The following is a 20,377-nucleotide window of genomic DNA, read 5'->3' on the forward strand; positions in this document are numbered from 1 at the left end:
TGCGCCTCTTCTACATGCTTATGCACCTTTTCAGGTGTTTTCACGTCAAAATATGAACCGTATTTAACATTTGAGCTTCAGTTTTCATCTCTAAAGTGGAAGCTGGGTCATCAAACAGGGCTACAGGCAGTAAATGTAAAATAAAACTTTGGATTTTATTATTTATTTTGGCTGCAGTTTACATAAAGAATCACTTGACTGCACTGGACTTTGCCTTCTTGTGCTGTAAACTTCATATCTGAATTATCATTTTCCATGAGGTCATTCTTTAACCCTTCTGTTGTCCTCATTTACAGGCACCAAAAATATTGATCCTTGTCTGAAAAAAATCCAAAAATTCAGCCAAAAAACTTCCCCAAATTTCTGATAATTTGTAAAACCCTCAGCAAGAAAATTCCAAAATTCCTTAAAAGTTTTATTTTAAAAAACATCCCCCAAATTTGGCAAGGAAATTCTTGTAAATATTTTCAAAAAATGAGTAAAACTCTTGCAAAAAAATCTAAAAATATCTAAAGTGATTACATATATATATCAGTAAAACTTCTAATATTTTCTTTAAGAACATTCACAAAAAAATCTACCAAAATCCAGCGAAATTCGCTGGATTTTCGTTGATTTCTCTGGGAATGTTCTTAAAAAACTTTTTTAACATTTCTTTTTTCCACCAAAAAATGTTCAAAAAATTCCCAAAAATGTTAAAAATGTGGACATCAGAAGTTTTATTGTGAAAATATACTTTTTTCCACAGTTTCAAACTTTAAAACGGGTCAATTTTGACCCACAGGACGACACGAGGGTTAAACTTAGTGTAAAATTTCTCTCTATGGATGACACCACTTGTTTCTTTTTTGTTTAGGAGTGAGTTGAAGCCTTCTGATTTACAACTTTTTAAAAAAATTCCTGAATTCATTTTAGCAGCACATTCCTTCTAATGGAATACACAATTAGATTTAAAATCAGGTCTAATTGTTACAATCCAGCTCGCCAGGGGAAATCGGAAATAAAATGAAATCACCACTGTTGTACCAAAAGCAAAAGTATTTCAATGAACAATAGGTTACTGAGGTAAAAGAATACATCAAAACAAGTCGCACAGCAGGAGGAACAGGTTAGTGGAAGCTACTCGCAATAAAGAAATAACATAAAACAACAGGATGACCTCTAACTAGAAGTTTTAAACCCACTTAATCTACAGGGTTATTTAAAAAGAATGAACTGATTTCATTACGCAATATTTTAAAAAGCAAAAGCAATAGAAAACTCCAGCCAAGTCACAAGTATTCTACTCGCAATCAACTTTTATTTCCTGTCTTACCAGTGTTCCATGTGGCCACCACCTGCAGCACGGGCAACATCAATGCAATACCAGAATTCCTCCTCCGCTGAGTTGATCGCTGTTGTCATTTGATTACCTTAAACATCAGATAAAAAGTTGATTGTGAGTAGAAAACTTGTGACTTGGCTGGAGTTTTCTATTGCTTTTCCTGACTAAAATATTGTGTGATGAAATCGGTTCATTCTTTTTGAAAAACCCTGCAGATTACAGCAGAAGAATGTGAAATTAAAATCCTGCACCTGAGATGTACAGGTTTGAATCGCACCCCTAAACCTGGCATTCAGATAAGCAAAATGTACTTTAACAATGTCTGTTATACACTGCCTGTCCCCAAATAAAGTCACCGCTTGGATTTAACTGAGCAAATAGGTAAGAGCTTCCCATTGGATAATTACTACAGTGATGAATATGTTTCAGCTGCAACAACTTATTTAACCCTAGCTGATGAAACTCTGGACAGGAATAAATGCTGTGACAGTGCAGAAGCTTATCGAAACGATGCCACAGTGAATGTGTGTCGTTCTCAGAGCTAAAGGCGGTCCAATAAGATATTAGTGTGCAACATTTTTTTGGGATGGGCAGTGTATTTTAAAATGTATTGTTTTGGAGTATCAGCGTAAGATATGGACAAGAAGTGAACACATTTAGCAATTTATTAAGCAGTACAGTAATTAAATTATAACAGGCTACAAGTTTGTTATTGTAAACTAAATGTAAAATCTTGAAAAAGGCAGCATTCCCCATGATGAGGAAAGATGAAGAAGCCCCCAGGACCCAGGAAAAAAATGTTTCTCATATATTGTTACTAAACTAATGGATAAGCTTCCATATGACTAAGAGGTTTATTTTTTACTGTTGAAATATTACATCAACTTATATCAAAACCCCTTGTTTTGTTTCTTCCCACCAGTAAAATGAGTTTAATGTTTTTTCAAGATTAGCAAGGCCACTGTCATCTAAGAAAACACCTGAAATAAAAATCAACTATACAATACCTAGTGTTTAGGAGAGGAATTGTGAACCTTCATGAATGAAATTATGTCATTTTAATGCTTTAATAAACCTTCAGTTGGAGTGTTGGGGCAGTAATCACTTTTTGACAAGTGAAAAACTGCATTTCAGGAGTTGAATTGGTCCTTTAAAGCGATTTTCAACCATAAAGAACTGGATTGATTATAAACCAAAGCACAGAGCAGGTAAAATAATGCAGACGCATGAGGAAAATTGCAGAAGAGATGATTCCTTTATGATTATTTGACACGGACGTCTGGATAAGCTGGGCAATCCAGATTTACCAAGCAGCACAGATGGCAATCAATTTTTTGCTGCAGGGATGTTGCACTGTAGTAAAAAAAGATCAAAATCTTTATAAGGCAGTTCTTATTCATCGAAAACACAATGAACCAGTGGACCCCATGAAGCTGAAGTTACCTTCTAATTCTGCAGATAAAGGAGGAGTTCAGGAAAACTCAACTGGATAAAAGCAGAGAGGACAAGGAGTCCAAAAACACGGTTTCTGATCTGCAAAACTATTATTCTTTTTGCAAAAATTGCAAATTAAGGAGATTTCTCTGTTGTTTTTTCACATGTAGACCACATTAGACCAGGCATGTTTTATCTTTCCCTTTTCATTTAGTTTTTTACAAATAGTTTTCACAAATTAAAAGCTGAGTTTTAGAGTCTTTAGTCTCTGTAGGATAATCTAGTCCAGATTTGACCGGTCTATGGGTTGTTGTATTAGAGCTTGACCTGGAATAATGTGGTTCAGATATTTAAAAAGCAGTAAAATCTCTCGCTTTTGCATTTTTACAAACATAGAAAATGTGAAGGAAAAAATGACTCGTTTCCCTTTTCTAAGGTCATAATGGCCTTTAGACAGGGAGACACTGCAGGAGATTAGATATTGTCTATTCTGACGTGAGTAAGAGACTAGTTGTCTCCATATTGGTCTGTAATCGAAATCTGACCTTCTTCCAACTACAATTTATACCCAAAGATCAGAGAGAATCTTCAGAACTGATGCTTGCATTGTTTGCATGAACTGCTGCTCTGTCAGTGTCACTTCTGCTGATATCAGTCAACATTACTCTCAACCTAAATCATCTGAGTCTCCAGATGTCCACATGTCTGCCTCCTCATACTCTCTCAACGTCGCTGAACTTCCACAACAGAAAACGGTGTTGGAACTGTGTTTTATAGACTCTTTAGCCTCTCTGGTCCAGTCTATTCCAGATTTGACTAGTATATTGCAGTTTTAGAGCTGGACCTGGTCAAATGTGGTCTTCATACAAAAATCTAGTGATATTTAGCTTCTTTTGCATTTTCAGAAGTGGAAATAGATTTCACAAGTCAGAAACTGTGTTCTCAAGATGCTTTAGTCTTTGTAGGACAATCTGGTCCAAATGTGTCCAATAGTTCAAATGTGTAGTTGTTTTAAAGCTGTCCTGGTCTAATGTAGTTCAGATAACAAAAAAAATCAGTGCAGTCCCTCTCTTTTTCAATGTCACACATAGAATTAAGGTTTTATAAATGAGAGACTGTGTAGGGACAATCTAGTCCACATTTGACCGGTCTATATGTAGTGTTTTTTGATCTGGATCTTCTTCTGCATGCCTAAAAAAAACAGCTGTGAAATCTCCTTTTTTCATTCTCACAAATAGATTAAAGATTTTATAAACCAGAGACTGTTTTTTAAAGAGTCTGCAGTCTTTATATGGAAATCAAATCCACATTTGACCAGTCTATTTGTCATGGTTTTCAATCTGGATCAGGTCTAACGTGGTCTACATGCATAACATCCATCGAAATCTCCTTTTATTTCACTTTCACAAATAGGATAAAGGTTTCACAAATCAGAGTCCTTAGTCTCTGTAGGACAACCTAATCCAGATACGACCAAACTATACATAGTGGTTTCAGAGCTGGACCTAGTTTGATATGGTTAATATATTTAAAAAGCATTGATATCTCCCTTTTTGCATTTTTTATAAATAAAATATTCTTATGGGGGTCCTACTTGCAAAAAAGGCAGTGAAATCTTCCCTTTTCTGCACTTAGACATACATAAAATTTTCACAAATCAGAAACTGTATTTTAAAGTGTTGTTAGAGAGTCCAAACTAAATGTGACCCATCTATATGTTGTGGTTTTAAATCTGGATCTGGTTTTATGTGGTCTACATTCCAAAAAAACTGTGGACTCTCCTTTTGTTTTCACTGTCACAAATAGATTAAAGGTTTAACAGATAAAAAAAACTGTGTCCTAGAGAGTCTTCAGCTTGTCTGACACAATCTACTCCTTCAGTTTGCTTTCACCTGCCCTCTAACCTGCAGTAATCTAGTTTCCACTTTCCCCTTTAGATTAGGCAGGCTGCTGCTTGTTTTTACTGTTTTCAACCACATGACTGTTTACAGTGAAGCCCCGCCCCCGGAGGCGTCGGAGCGCTCTGATTGGCTGAAGGCCGAGCATTCCCGTCAACGGTTTTTCCCAACGTCACGTATAAAAGTGCAGATCGGGATGTTGGTGTAGCGACTTCTCAGCCTGTTTCCAGCAACACAGCAACTGAAAAAAAGGTATCAGAACTCGTCTTTGTGAGTCTCTAAACCCGCTGTGATTATTTCTGAATGTGTCTAATCTGCTTTGACACGCTGCGAGATTTTAAAAAGTCGTTTTCTTCTCCCAGCTAGCTTGTTGTGCTACTCCTGGCTAACTGCTGCTTCCCAGAATGGATCCTGGTGTCATGTGACAGACGTTATTTTGTGTGTCGCCGTTAAAATGTGACTTTAATCTGAGGTTTAGAGATTTTATTTCCACTGTCATCCCCACAGGACTCCCACAGAAAGAGGAGGGATGCATCAGCCTGTCCTGTTCGCCCTGCTCGGCCTGAGCATCGGGCTGGTTGCTGGATTTCCCACCCAGGAGCCGGAAGGTGGAAAACACTGGGTTCTGATTGTGGCTGGTTCCAACGGCTGGTACAACTACAGACACCAGGTGAGACGTGCACAACAAGAGGAAGCCGCCAGAAACTGCTGCAGACTGTGCATGACTCATGTGTTTTCTCCCACAGTCCATACTGGTTTCTGATTACATCCACTTTCACTCCAGATTAGCCACTTCCTCTTCCAAGTGCATTGCCCTGTCTGTGCTTTTCCAGAGGGTAATTGCGATAATGTACCTCTTCTTCTTTCTGTACAGGCTGATGCATGCCATGCCTACCAGATCGTCCACAAGAATGGCATCCCAGATGAGCAGATTGTGGTCATGATGTACGATGACTTGGCTCAGAATGAAGCGTGAGTTGGCTTTTTTTTTTTGGTTTCCGGACAGGCTTCTTCTTTTTTGGTTGTTTTTTTTTGTTTCTCATGAAGAGTCATATTGATCATTGTTTCTATGCAAGATGAGCACACAAAATCTTCAAGTTTACATTTCATAAAGAAATTTTACACAAGAGGTATTGCTCTTCATTTTACAGCCTAATTGCACCTTTTAAATTTGAGCTGCACAGTATTAGTTCCAGCGATAAGTAGCACAAATTAACTCAAACATATCACCCGTTGCTTGGCACAAAATTAAACTTGCACAGTTCTCGTCTCCAATGACTAATCTTCAAGAGAAATATGTCTGATACAGTTTTCTCAGATGTGAGATTTCTTAGATTCACTTTTTTGGAGTTTGTTGGCATGCAGGTTCCACAACTCTACAGAAAAATATTTAGAAACAGGCAATGTTTGGTTGCAAAAAGAAATGCAACATCATGTGATTATTTGGCCAACATAAAGGATGATGTTGACCTTAAACAGGTGCTGTGTCTTGTCTTGTAGTTGGTACCATGCAAGGCGGTGCAACTTAGTGTTTTATGAGTAAAACTTCTCTTCTACCACATGAAAATGGCTTCAAATGCTTTTTAAATTTTCTATGCAGATATACTTCCCTACAGAATCACCCCAATCAATCTAGACTCTTCCAAACTCTTCCGAAATTTAGCTTTCCAATAATTGTTGTGTATTGCACTAAAACACAATACTAGAATGTCTTTTTTCCCCAATATCATACATCCCTGGTTTATGTCAGCTTTATTACTATGTATTTGTATAGAATGAAGGAGGAATGTTGCAGCAAACAAGTTTATTTGCTGCAACAGTTATCAGTCTGCTTCGTAACTGAAACATTACAAATGACCGTCACATTTTTCTTCTTTATTTTGTCGAAGCAGCAGCTCAAAGCCTGAAACCTTAAGTTCATTATAAATTTCAAATGAGGAAAAAAAATCTATGAATGCTTCCTTTGAGAAGCTGGAACCATCCAACATTTGGCATTTTTCACCAAATCGATCAAAATATTTTATGGTTTAATTTTCTTTCAGTCTACTAATCGATTTTTTGATGAGTCATTTCAGCTCTACATTTATCCACAATTAATAAATATCTACATGAATCTTCCCCAGTCGGCTACTCACATGACATGATGATGACATGATGTTTTGTTTTTTTTTTGCAAATTTTTGTAAATGTCATGTTTAAATATGCAAATGAAGTATTGTATATCCAGGAAAAAAAATATTTGGGTAATTTTCCAGAGCATAAATCTGATAGTAGATTGACAATGTTCATTTTATTATTTACGTATATTTTGTCGTTTACAAATATAAATCTGACAGGTAAAGCCGGGTAGTTTCATTTTGTTGACATATTAAAGTCAAACATTTTTACAGAAGGGACTCTCTTTTTTATCGCTTCTTAAATTAGAAGAAAAAACTCATTTTGCAGTGTTTTTAGATATACAGTGTCCTCTAAATCAGGCTATGAATGATGCGTGAACAAACCTCACTGTAGAAACTCTCAGATGATAGATTTTCTTGTATTTAAGTGCTGATAAAGTGGAGATTTCTGGCTCAATATATGAGGCAAAACAGCCTTTAAAGATATGTGTTATAAAATTCCATCAGTTTCTACTGGAAGCCAGTATTTACCAGTTCAAATTAATAGATCATCATGAAACTTCCCTGGTTAATTACTAGCATTAAGACAGTTATTTCTGATATTACAAGTTTTCAGAAACGTAATGTTTAAATATTAAAATAATGTTTTACCTCATTAAATTGATGCTTATTTGCATAAATGTCCTACAGATAAATTACGATTTTGTCTGTAGTGTCTCCCCCTAAAATGAAAAATCCTGAGATTAATTATCAGAATTCAGTATATTCAACATAAGAGCTGAAATGATTAGTTCATTTATTGATAGTTGATAGAAGTTATTTTCCCCCTCTGAATCCTCAAAGATTCACTTATTTAGGCCTCATTAATGTCAGCAGTTGCTCTTTTTCCATCTTGAGTGATAATAGACTGAACATCTTAGAAAGTATCAGAGGCAAAACAAACAGTTTGGTAGAAACTTCTTGTTCTCATGGGGGATTGATGGGCATATTTTAGGATTTTAATTGGTTGCTAGTTGCAGCTTTATCTAACGTAAGGTCTGCTCATGTACAAGCCACAGAAAATAAGCTACTGCTGGCATTTCTCATGTCGCTATGGCATGTCGAACCCGTGTCGCTCAGCATGAAAACTTCAAGAGTCTCGCTAAGAGGAGTCACAAGGAAACAATTTTGATGCTGGAGTTGTAGTTGTACTAAAAGACGGGCTACTAAAACACACCAGAGCTCAACAGGAACAGTTGTTAGGTTTAGTGTTGATATAGGAGAGTTGACTAATATTGCTTTAATTTGAAATAAACCATTTTAATCTCATTCAATATGTGAAAAACTTTGCACATACAGCACTCTATAGTCGTTCATGGCTGTACTTTCAGCTTTTCACTGATAGTTCTCTTCCCTTATTGATTGATCATGAGCAAAACTTTTTAAGACGTCTTGTTTTGTTGGAGCAATCATTCAAAACAACGCTGGGGCATTTTTTAGTTGAATCTCTCAATTAACCTGTTAAACCTCTGGAAGCCAAGCAGTTTCTTATCACACTTGTTTTCATTGTACACTCATTTTTCGCTGCAGTATAAAGTCCTGCACCTCCTATGAAAACAGCACAACCATGACTAGAAGCACAGGGAGTTTTGAAATATCTGTTGTGCAGAATAACACAGATATAATGCCATAAACCATAAAAAGAAACAGAAGTTGAAGTTCTTCAATTATGTATTTCACAAAAATGGCAAAAAAACAGAAGTGCCATCAACAGTTGTTGTCGATACTAGAAAAATGGTAACTACATGCTCTAAATGTTTTACTACAGACATTTTAAGTTTGTTTCTGTACTTGTCTCTTATCTATTCTGTGCAAACCTGCAGTGCAGCTGAAGAGTTCCTGAATTTTTGTCACATGACTGTTGCTGAGTCAGTTCTGGCTTCTTGGTTGCAACATGGAGCACAGAAGTTTTGTTTTTTTTGCTGAGTTTTTTAGGATTTCTTTTTAATGAGACATGCAGAATGAAGTGATGTTGATGAAATATCTCGATTTTTCAGCTCAGGTTTAATATGCTTTTCAAACCAACTGGTACATCACAGTTGAGTAGTTAAAGCACTGTCAGAAAGTTTATGATTCTCTCTGTTTTTGATGTTTTTCTCTCATAACTAGAGACGTTTTGGTGATTTTTGTACCAAAAAAAAATGCTATGCTTGTCCAACCTACAGACATTTTTGGGGTTCATAGGGTTTAATTAATCAACTCATTACTTTTTTTTAAAGATATTGTTAATGAAGACATATGTGCCATTTGTTTGTTTTTTCTATATGTAAACCCTTGCCTGGACAGAGTTTTGTCCAGGCTGCGTGTTAATTTACCAGTAATACCTCATGATAGGATGAGGAATATGGTTCTACAGCTTCGATTAACTGCTTCTACACCTCATGTTCGCTGATAGTTCATATCTATTTCATAAAGTAGGCCGAGTCTCAGAGAGATTTTATGCAACATTGATTGTTTTGTAGCTGCGTCATGCTCCTCTGTGGCCAACATTGTAATCTGCATCAATTGGGTGTATAGTTAATAAGTTACTTGTATTATTACTTAGCAAACATCAGTGCAGCTAGTTCCTGTTACAGAGTACACAGATCAGTGGCCATAGATACGCATCAGACACTTTATACTGGAAATGAAAAACATCAACAACAGTGTTCATACATGACAGAGGTACAGGTAGTGGTTCTGCAGTGAAAGGGGAAAATTCTAAAGTGCTGTGGAGTTTCCAGCAGTCAGGCTCAGTCACCTGATCAGTGAGTCATTATCATTCATCTGCTTCTCTATCACCTCGTCAAAGTGTTTTGTCAGCCGTTCGCACTTCCTTATGTGAGTCATATTTTTGTTTCCAGGAACCCCACCCCAGGAGTGGTGATCAACAGGCCCAATGGCTCAGATGTGTACGCGGGAGTTCCTAAAGACTACACCGGGGACGTGAGTGCTCCAACACAATTATTTGCATTAAAGTGCACATCGGAGCTCTTGAATCAATGTTTATCATCGAGACTTTGGTGTAAAAATAACCGTGTTTACCTGTTTTTTTTTAACTGCAGGATGTGACCCCAGAAAACTTCCTGGCAGTGCTGAAGGGTGACTCCTCACAAGTCAAAGGTGGCTCTGGAAAAGTGTTGAAGAGGCAAGTAATGAAAGACAACGAACAACAACATCAAATCTGGTTTATCGAGCTTAATTTCCTGACCTTGTTCTCATTTTCTTGGCAGCGGTCCTAATGATTTCGTGTTTGTGTACTTCACTGACCACGGGGCGCCTGGTATTCTGGCCTTTCCTAATGATGATGTGAGGACTGTTTCTACATTCTCCTCAATGCCACAAACACAGACAAGCAACATATTTACCATAATAAGGAAATAGGGAACTACCAACCTGTTTAGTCAGATAATTATCACTCCTAAGATCAGTCATGTGTCATGTCCACATGCAGAGACTGTAGTCAGTCTTATGACATTTTCTACATACTGATTCTACACCACGAAAGCAAAAAAAAAAAAAAAAGTAATATGGAAGTAAGAGAATAGACAGTGACATTTGGCAAAGATCAAGAGCCCAAATTTCTGTGAAATATTTTATTATTTAGGACAATGCAGCTGTTTCTATGATAGTCTGTAAATAAAGATAGATGAACCTCCATAACGTCACCTATAAGTTTTCCATCAAGCTCCAACTCCTGGCTAATCTAAAAAAGAGGTCCATGAAGGCACCCACCTCGCATTTAGAGCAGCCACGGCCATTAATTATGCATAAATTTAAGCCTTAATACAATTAAAACTGGTGAACTGTATTTAAAGTCACCCCGTGTACAGTTGTCATGAATGGGAAAACTACCTATATAGACCCAAACCGTTTTTGTATCAGGCTGTCAACATGTTTATTCCTGCTGTAAAGTATGGATATTTTAACATGGAGGTCTATGGGGGTTGACCCTCTTTTGGAGTCAGCCTCAAGTGGCCATTTGAGGAACTGCAGTTTTTGGCTCTTCTGCGTTGGCTTTAAGTTTCAGCCACAGAAGCTGCCAATAGGTTTCTGTAAGTTCTTAAATGTTTTCTTCATTTTCTTCTGAATTCAGAGTCTATGGCTGCTCCTAGAAGTATAAAAAGTTGGCAAATTTGGGACACTGACTGGGGACAGTCCCCTGATTCTTTTCACCAAGTTTCATGTCCAAATTTTGCACCTTATGCTCGATTTTCAGACATTAGTTGCTGCTGGATTCTTTGCATTAAGCAGAGTTGAAAGTGTGACTTGAGGTTTTGATTTTTCTGCCATATTGGCTTGAAAAAGTTTTAAATTTTTCACAAGCCACATATTTGTTCCAAGGTTGACCGAAATTCACACATATGAACTTCCAACCAAGCCTCACTAAAGTTATCATATGATTTTTTTTTAATTAGATTTAATTTTCGAAGCCAGTTAGTCAGTAGTTAATCAGTTAGAGGCAATCAGATTCTGTGTTGAAGGAACCAAAGATGTAATTAGCACATATCTTAAAAACACTTTCATGTGTTGATACCTAATTTAGTATGCAGACTTGAGATGAAGTCGTCAACATGTGCAGAAGATTTTAAGTCATTTGCCCTCTGGGAGAAGCTTTGTTATTGCCTGTATTTGACAGGAACAGTTAAAGAGAGACAAGAATATTACAAATGCAATAGTCTCAGAAAAATATCAAAACTAATGTGCTAATGTACTGTAAATAGCTGATCATCTGCAATCTTATGAGGTTGCAGATCTTGAACTCGATTTAGAGGTAGGGAAACCACAAAAGTAAGATGTCTCCTGATATATGACACCCAGTCTTTTGAAAACTAACATAATACTCACTGTCAGTATTTAGTGTTGTAGTTAGTTATGACTGTACACTCTCAGGCTTATTTTCATTTCATAGAAGAGCCCAAAGTTCTTAAACTGTCAAAGCAGAAGCGGCCTTGCTTTTTGGAGTTTGTCCAAAAGAAGACTGTCTGATAAGTCTGATCAGGCTTTTTATTATCGACCTGTGATGCTCACTAGCACAAAACAATTCACTCTGTACAATAATACATATCTAAAAGATGAGGGGTGACGGTCAGCTTTGATCATATGTGGTCAGTTTATGGTCAGCAAACAGCAGCTGTTATATCAAGTCATGTTGACGTATTGTAGAGTCAGATGCTCAGTCACTAATTGTGTGTTGGGGCTCATATACTACTTAATTTGGTCAACTATAGTATGTATTTGTATACATTCAAGCCAAGAACTACAAGTGTTCCATGGTGATGTACCTGTTTTGAAACTGTTAAATTAACCATAAACTTGTCCTGTTTGTCTCTACAGCTCCAGGTTAAAGACCTCCAAGATGCTATTACATACATGCATGAAAACAGGAAATACAAAAAGGTAAGCAGCAACATGTTTTAGCTCTACGTGTGTGGACATGTCAAGGCCAGAGATAAAAATCCACAGTATCAGATGTTAAGTTTTGTTTTTGTCCTTTCTTACACACAGATGGTGTTCTACGTTGAAGCATGTGAGTCCGGGTCGATGATGAACCACCTGCCTGCTGACATTGACGGTAAGTTGAACTTTAGCTCATCAGAAACACTTCCCAGTAAAAGGAAGAGATAATGAAGCAGCATCGATCAATAGAGAGCATCTGCTGATTAGCCACTCAAATGCTCAGCAGCATGAACTTGACTGTGACTGTTTCACTTTAGCTACATTTGATGTTGAACGAAAAAAAACCCACAGTGAGCCAAGATCCCGTGTTTCATTTACATCTGTCAGGAATCGGTGGAAGTGAAGGACTTGTTTTATTTGTTTTACTTGTGCTATGTCCTCTGTTGTGCCTCCACTAGACTGAGGTCAAAACTTTGTGGACTTTACTTCACTTGTAGACTCGGTCCTTCGTTGTCCCTGTTCAAACACTGATCTCAGCATTACAGCTTGTGTTAATAAACCAGCATAGTCACCCTGTCATGTGCGAGGCATCATGTGATGAACATAACCTGCACAGGCCACAGACCAAGGTTTAGAGGCGGTTTTAATTTCTGTTTTTTTTTTTTTGCACACGCTTCCATTTGTGGGCTGAATGACAGCTGAGTCAACTAAAGTCCAAACAAAAAGGACTTTTTATATCATGAAGAAAATCTGCTTTCACTTTCTCTTTTTTTAATGATTTATTGTATTATAGCTTTGTCATACTGCACTAAAGATGTTTTAGAGTTCTTTCTCCTCGCCATGATTGTGTCGTTTCCACAGAGGTGCAGGATTTTTTTATTGTAGTAAAATGTGGACATACAGCAAGTAAAAATGTGACAGGAGCAAAATCACATAAAAACTGCTTGGAATTCAGAGAGTTGATGAGTCAACGAACAGAAAAAATCTACTAAAACTTGTGATTGATGAAAGAAAGATAGTCAACATAAACAATTTCTTTTCTATTCTGAGGCTGTTAAGCAGACATGTTAGTCACGTTTAGGTATGCCTGTTGGAAAATTAGAATTTTCTGCTAAACTATTACACAGCATATGATGAGAATGTCTGTGTTTTCCAGTTTACGCCACCACAGCAGCCAACCCTCACGAGTCCTCTTACGCCTGCTACTACGACGAGAAGAGGGACACCTACCTGGGCGACTGGTACAGCGTCAACTGGATGGAGGACTCTGATGCGGTGGGTGGTGTTTCTTACCGTGTTGCCAGTTCACAGCATCTAATGCATATTGCTCTAGAAATTCACAGTTATCACAATGGAAGATATCGTTTCCGTGTGTCATGTTTTGAAACTGGATGGATGGATGGATGGATGGATGGATGGATGGATGGATGGATGGATGGATGGTGAAAATGACTACTTAAAGGACAAGTTTAGCATTTTAGAGAATATTCTTGTGCTGAGTTGTCATACCTGTGAAATAGAAGTTGTATAACCAGTGGCTAGTTAGCTTAGCTTCGCGCAAAGACTGGAAAAAGGAAGAAACGGCTAGCCTGGCTCTGTCCAAAGGTAATACAATCCTCTCCACTGCCAAGAAAACTATGTACATAATCCATGATAATATGACCAGTTTTTGTCTTTTATAATTTCATTTTTGTGAGGCTTGGACAAATGAGATAGAACTTGTCAATCACTGAGTTTTAGTGTTAATCAGTGACGTCTATTTTTATCATCCTCATGCTAAGCTCACCACCTGCAAAGTTTATTTACCAGATATGAGAGTAGAAGCATTTAGCTAGAGCCAGAAAGCAAACTAAAGTGTTTGCCAAAATGTTGAACTACTGCTTCATGGCTTAGACACTGACTGACATTTCATCTGTTTTTCGCCTTTATTGCTCAATAATAGAAGACAAATGAAATGACAAACCAACATAAAGTGTCTTAGTAAGGCGTTAAGCCACCACATGCTGACAGATCAGCTTCAAACCCACTTCACATTGATTTTGAAACTCGACTTCCTAAAAATATTCCCTCGGTTGGAGTTTTAATGATGGTGTTGGAGAGCGCTGGCTAACATGTCGGTTCAAAATCTCCCATAGGATTCATCAGGTTTAGATCTGGTGACTGTAAAGGCTTCATTTTAGTCAGACTATTCACTTCTCTTGTGTTCTATGCATCGGGAACATTATCAGTGGTGCCTCAAAGTTTTTTAGAGTGTTGGTCAAATAAAGCCGCTGAAAAACTTGGAATGTCACACAAAAACCTAAAGCTATAATTGAATTTCATGAGTTTAGTTATGCTGTAGTTTAAAGCCTACTTAAGTCAAATACAGGAGTTAAGAAATCACCTTTTTGATATAGTTTGGTGTCTTATTGCACAATTGATGTCACTAATTATCTGATGTGCAGAAACAAATACAGATGCAGTTCATATTTTGGTTATTAAAATATCCCAGGAGGAGATGCTACAGTGTATTTAGAGGGAAAAATGTTCATCCATAGGCAAGTTATCTGTGATTTAATGAATTCTGTCTATGGTTGATGATAATGTGTCTAATTATATATTGATATATCCCAATATTGTGCTTTGCCACACAATACTTCATATCGATTATCTTGTTCACAGTGTTTGCAGGTATGATTCCAGCTTTATTTTTATCCAATATGATGGTAGTTTTTCTACTCTTCTGATTGATATTAAAACATACAACAGCTGCTCAGATTGTATGTAAAAGTTACTTTTCTGTTCCAAATGCCTGCTGTTGAATGTCTCCAATAGTTCAAACAGCAGTTTGTTTTTATCCAGTGGAATAAGGCCGGACTTTTTTATATTATCATGAAACAGCACCGGTTGGTTCACAGTAAAGAAACGTAACAAAACAGAAAGTTGAACTTTATTAGTAGTAAATGCAAGTTAAAGAAATAACACTGCATTGTTTAATTTGTCATTTTTGGAAAAATAATAAACATTGTTTGTGTGATTTTTTTTGTTTGTTTGTTTGTTTGTTGGTGTGTTTGTAGGAGGACCTGACGAAGGAAACTTTGCTGAAGCAGTTCAAGATCGTGAGGAGCCTCACAAACACCAGCCACGTCCAGCAGTACGGAAACAAGGTGAGAATAAACACTGATGAGGAGGAAATATGAACCAAACTAGGGCTCCAGATGGCCACCAAAATGGTTGCATTTGCGACCTTTTTTTGAGAGTGTGAGTTAAAAGTGCTGCGTTGTGCGAGTGCATGATGATCATCAGGCTGAATTGGTGTCGTTCTAACTGGCACAGGCAGCTACTGTGGTAACCACAGTGGTGGAAAGCAGTACTTTTATAACTTCGGTGCACTTCGATATTTATGCTTAAAAATGCGGTCTTCTTGTGAAATGTAGAGCACACCTACATGCGCTGCTCAGAAAAGACTGCATGTAGAAAAAAAATTTCAGTTTCATCTGGGCCAAATCTGACATTAAGATGCCCTAGTTTAACTCTTTGTTTCTGATCACTGTAGCCACTTCAGCCTGCAATGTGGGGCATTTAGGAAACATTGGTAAATTGTGGAGTCTGTTGATCAAAAGATGTTCAGCAGGTGATGTGTTTTGCCTGAGACTAGGTGGGAGGGGCCACCAAATGAGAAAATTACTAGTGAAAACGTTAGTCTGGAGCCCTGAAATACTTCACTGTTAGTTTAAATAGAGACCAAACAGATCTGAGGGGAAGTACGGTTTAATTTTATGGACTGACAGAAGTGATGACGCAGAAAAGTGATGGTGAGAAAGTGTCTGTGTAGTTTTTGAGTTTCTGATTTTCTCTGCAGACTCTGGCCCACATGAAAGTCATAGCGTTCCAGGGGAATCCCTCTAAATACACCCCACCTTCTCCTTCCACAAACCGGCCACCGATTACAAATCCAGATCTGACCCCGAGCCCCGACGTTCCTCTGGCCATCCTCAAGAGGAAGCTGATGATGTCCAATGACATCCGAGTGGCCAGAGGCCTGCTGATGGAGATCAACGTCCACCTCAAGGTAAACCTTCAGCTCTCAGCCATCAGAGGACATGAAACGTTCTGATGTGAGAATCGATTGGATTTGAGGCTGATTTAACGTCACAGATCAAGCATGTTCCAAATTCCTAACAGGGTATGAATCTCTGTGTGTGTTCAGCTCAGGGAGATAATGGCCGAGACGATGCGCAAAGTGGTGGAGAAGGTGACCGGCGATAAGTTCAAAGCCGAGGAGATCCTCAACGAAAGAGCAGAGCTGTCCCAGCATCAGTGCTACACGGCAGTGAACAAGCACTACAAATACAACTGCTTCAACTGGCACAGAACTGAGGTAGAGCTGCACAGAAGGAAGCTCTCTGCTAATTTAAACCAAACCCACCCAAATTTACAAAGTGTCTTACAAAACCTAATGTACAGCTGTGGTCGATGAGTGTCAGTTTTGGCCGGATTCATCTGTAGTTTGCGGTTGAAACTGACACTCGTGTCAAAAAGTCTGGTTCTGCTTCTAAAGAGGAAACAGCATATCAGTTTCATACGCGATTCATCAGCAGGTTTCAGACTTACATTCGTCTGCCTTTTTGCCTTCAGCTGATGCTAAGCCGCACAGAGTAAAGGGAAGCTTGAATTTTTATTTTGTTGGCAAGTGTTTCCGCAAAGAGAATCTTTGGATTTTAATGAGAAAATAAATGAGAGAGAAAATAGTTAGAAAAAACAAAATCTAGAAATAAAGTAACTATGTTTAAAAGATAAAAAATGTTAAATATTTCAAAAAGAACTATTCCCTTTTTTAATTTAAAAAAAAGGACTAAGGAAGAAAATACAAGGAAATAAAGTGACACCAGGATGAAAATTTTAAAAAATTAATTAAAAAAAACAAAACAAAAAAAAAAAAACGGAAGAAAATATTTTAAAAATGAGAAGATCAATAAATAAACAAATAATGCAGAGAGTAGATAGGAAAAATTGAATAAACTGGGGAAAAAATAGGCATAAAAATAAATAATGGATAAAATTAGGAAAAAGTAAATTAGAAAAAAGAAAGTAAAGGATGAAGAAAATGGGGAAATGAATAAGATAAAATGCATAAATATGGAAGAAGGTAAGAGCAAATCGTTAAATGACTAAATATGTAATAAAAGAAAAGCATCACTAAATAAATTAGAAAATAAATATTTAAAACATCTAATGAATAAATGGAAAAAGTAAATAAGAAAAAAACTATACATAAATAAATGAATGAATGAATAAATAAATCAGAAACAAGAATAAGACCAAGAAGTAAATAAATACGAGAGCATAGATCAGGAAATTTGTATTAATTGATTAGTCATCTCTAAATGCTAAGTTTTTTTCAGGTAAAATTTAATGTAACTGTAATATGTGGGTTTTACCAGAAGCCTTGGTGTGTTTTAATGCTATCTGTTAGCCCAACGCTAACACTAATCACCTTTCATCTTAAGGGAAAATCTTCAATCGTCTACTTTAAACTCGGTATTTTCCCAGCTGCTCTCATGCAGCTGGAGGGTTCAGTTCAGAAAATGTTTCTCTTTCTTTGGAACTTTGTGACATTTCCAGTTCTACAAATACAGTGGTGGGAAATAATCGGTCTTTAAGTGTTGGTGTAAATCACAGACAGTGGTGGCGTTTCTGACATGTGTTGTTGTGTTTCAGTATGAATACGCTCTGAGACATCTGTACGCTCTGGTGAACCTGTGTGAGAGAGGATACCCTGCAGACAGGTACGATCCACTTCCTGCTCAACAAAACACTTAAACTAACCAGCCGTTTCCTGCATCTTCGCAGGTTCTTAGTCGTATTTAACACAGATTGTTTCTGTGTGCATGTGTTCCAGCTGCTCATGAACGTCATTTTGTTTGATTAGTACAAAACCAGATTAGACTTTGAGCTGTCTTGAGAAAATAAATCTGCTGATATTCTGTATTATCAGCACGCCTTCCTCTTCTTTGGCGAATGTAAGATCCAGAACGCAATTTTTAAATCCTTAGAAAATTCACTGGGGCTGTTGGGAGCCATAAAACAAGTATGCAGTACATCTTTAAAAAATGTTCACAATTATCCCGTATAAATGCTCAGTAATCTTTAGTATTTCAACAATGAACAAAATATTGCTTGTGTCAGACAGTTCTAGAACTATTAATAATTGGAAAATCTTAGCTAGTGTGATTTAATCCACTGCAGAACAAAAACACAGTAATTTTCTTTTGAACTAAAAGCTACAGTGCCCAGATGGTTTTGGAATATTACGCTGCTTTTTTTGTCTCAGTCTAATAGTTTTTTGCTTTTCTTTAATTACATAAAAGTGACAATTTCCATCTCAAACATTATTGTCACCATTAGATATACTGTACCAGGCTCTGGCTATATAGTGATTATAGTATAATAATGCTAAATCTGTGATGTTGAGAGCTCTAAAACAAATACTTGAGTACAATTATTGTGCCCCGCCTCCAATTTTCAGTGAATTATTTTCAAGGATTTAAAATTTTAATCAGGATTTTACAGGGTAAAAATGGTAGAAATATAATGTGTTACTGGTTTCTGCCGAGTGTTATTGGGATGTACTGATAATAAAAAAGTATAATAGTTCAGCGTAGTAGTAACACATGCATTAACTAGTTTTTTAGCATCACTTTGAGACAGAATGTTCCAGATTTTGACAACATTATGCAGACTTGTTTTATGTGTGAGTGTCAGAACATGTGCTGGACAAAAATAACTCAAATTTTCTGCTGGTAGTATATCAAATTCATAACATGTCGTTCATATTTTTACTAATTCTTTAAGGATCAAAATCCATCCCAGTAAAATACATTTAATATCAGTTTAATGAGACGGTTTATAGCTTCATCAGAGAGAAACTGATGTTTAATTCACAGAGTTTACTGTCAGATAGATAGATTATTAATCCCGATGGAAATTCAAGTCTTCAGCAGCTTACGTGCAGCAAAACAAAAAGACAACAAAGGTAGCTTAGTAACCAGATTCACATTAGCATTACTGGTTAGTATATCCTCTAAAACATTTGCTCTACAATACTATAAACAAAAAGGTCAGTCTACAGTATTTGCACATTTCAAGGCAGTGATTTAAAGTCATTTGGCAGCACACTCTTGGGTTTAGGGACGTGTGAATCGTATTTTTCACAATTACTCATTTAAAAGAACATTCCTGACAGCTGTAGCTTCATTTTAGTCATATTTTTAACAAAAATCAGTCTTTCTCAAGTGAAAATAACAGAAAGATGCTCTTCCCTGTGGAAAGTTTCATTGTTTTTGTGATTTATTACTAAAGCCGTGTTGTTTTTCCATGTCTCTCTGCAGCATCCAGCAGTCCATGGACTCCGTTTGTGCCCTCAACTACTAAAAGGTTTTCCCCAAAAACCATTAAAGCCTCCGATCAAACTGCTTCTTCTGGGAAGAGCCGAGAAATCCGAGCTTCTCTTTGCACCACATAGGAATCAATCTGCCGCGGAGTCGTCGGCGTTATCATCTTATGAACACACTATAACATTTTTTTAAAAGCCTTGTTTTGTGATTTTACTGAGAATTTTTACGCATTGTTTTATCATGAGTTGCACTATCACTGTGAAAGTTTGTAGATGACGTTTTACTCCTTCTGATTGTGTTTGATATAAAATATAAGACAGAATTGATGTGAAATCGTTTTGCTCTGAGCTTTATTCGTGGTACCGATGTCTGGCATGAGTGTTTGATCGGCATGTAAAGGACGTATCACTAAACTATGAATGTCTGTCGAACCTCAAGAGACTTCAGGTTCTTGAAATAAAATCTGACAAACCAAAACTGACACGTTTGTGGGGTTTGAGTGTTTAATAGTCTTCAGAGGAGGATTTGTGTGATGTCCAAATAATTCTAGCTAATCCTGTTTTCCTGAGATCAGAGGACTTTAAGTGTGTCAAACCCACAAGTTTCCTCTTTTACCATCAGCTTTCAGGGGATTTCACCCTCCCTCAGAGCTTCTTGCTATGTTTTATTAGAGGATTATAATCATCCTGTTTACAACAACAGAACAAGGGATGAGGTCATTACAGATGAATGGAAATGTTTGATCTTTGATCACAAAAGATAGGAAAAAGAAACCAGGTTACATTCCAGTAGAAATGTCTGTGTGACCTT

The 20,377-nt window shown here is 37.1% G+C and overlaps 1 protein-coding gene across 1 annotated transcript; it reads left to right on the forward strand.

Annotated features, from left to right (window-relative positions):
* Nucleotides 1-4,750: 4,750 nt before the first annotated feature.
* On the forward strand, nucleotides 4,751-20,048 carry lgmn (legumain). The gene is made up of 14 exons (XM_023286648.3): nucleotides 4,751-4,908; nucleotides 5,164-5,326; nucleotides 5,531-5,628; nucleotides 9,656-9,737; nucleotides 9,857-9,939; nucleotides 10,025-10,100; nucleotides 12,129-12,191; nucleotides 12,300-12,366; nucleotides 13,348-13,466; nucleotides 15,248-15,337; nucleotides 16,033-16,242; nucleotides 16,381-16,551; nucleotides 17,892-17,959; nucleotides 19,562-20,048. The coding sequence occupies exons 2-14, from the start codon at nucleotides 5,186-5,188 to the stop codon at nucleotides 19,602-19,604; spliced, it is 1,311 nt and encodes a 436-aa protein (XP_023142416.2). The 5' UTR covers nucleotides 4,751-4,908; nucleotides 5,164-5,185; the 3' UTR covers nucleotides 19,605-20,048.
* The last annotated feature ends 329 nt before the right edge of the window (nucleotides 20,049-20,377 follow it).

This window comes from Amphiprion ocellaris, chromosome 20, assembly GCF_022539595.1.
Source record: "Amphiprion ocellaris isolate individual 3 ecotype Okinawa chromosome 20, ASM2253959v1, whole genome shotgun sequence".
NCBI lineage: Eukaryota > Metazoa > Chordata > Actinopteri > Pomacentridae > Amphiprion > Amphiprion ocellaris.

Excerpts from the sequence above, each read along its gene's own strand:
- lgmn (XM_023286648.3), top strand. The coding sequence starts at position 5,186 with ATGCATCAGCCTGTCCTGTTCGCCCTGCTCGGCCTGAGCATCGGGCTG. Across the intron at positions 5,327-5,530 it reads GGTACAACTACAGACACCAG|GCTGATGCATGCCATGCCTA; the intron begins GTGAGACGTGCA and ends CTTTCTGTACAG. Across the intron at positions 10,101-12,128 it reads TGGCCTTTCCTAATGATGAT|CTCCAGGTTAAAGACCTCCA; the intron begins GTGAGGACTGTT and ends TTGTCTCTACAG.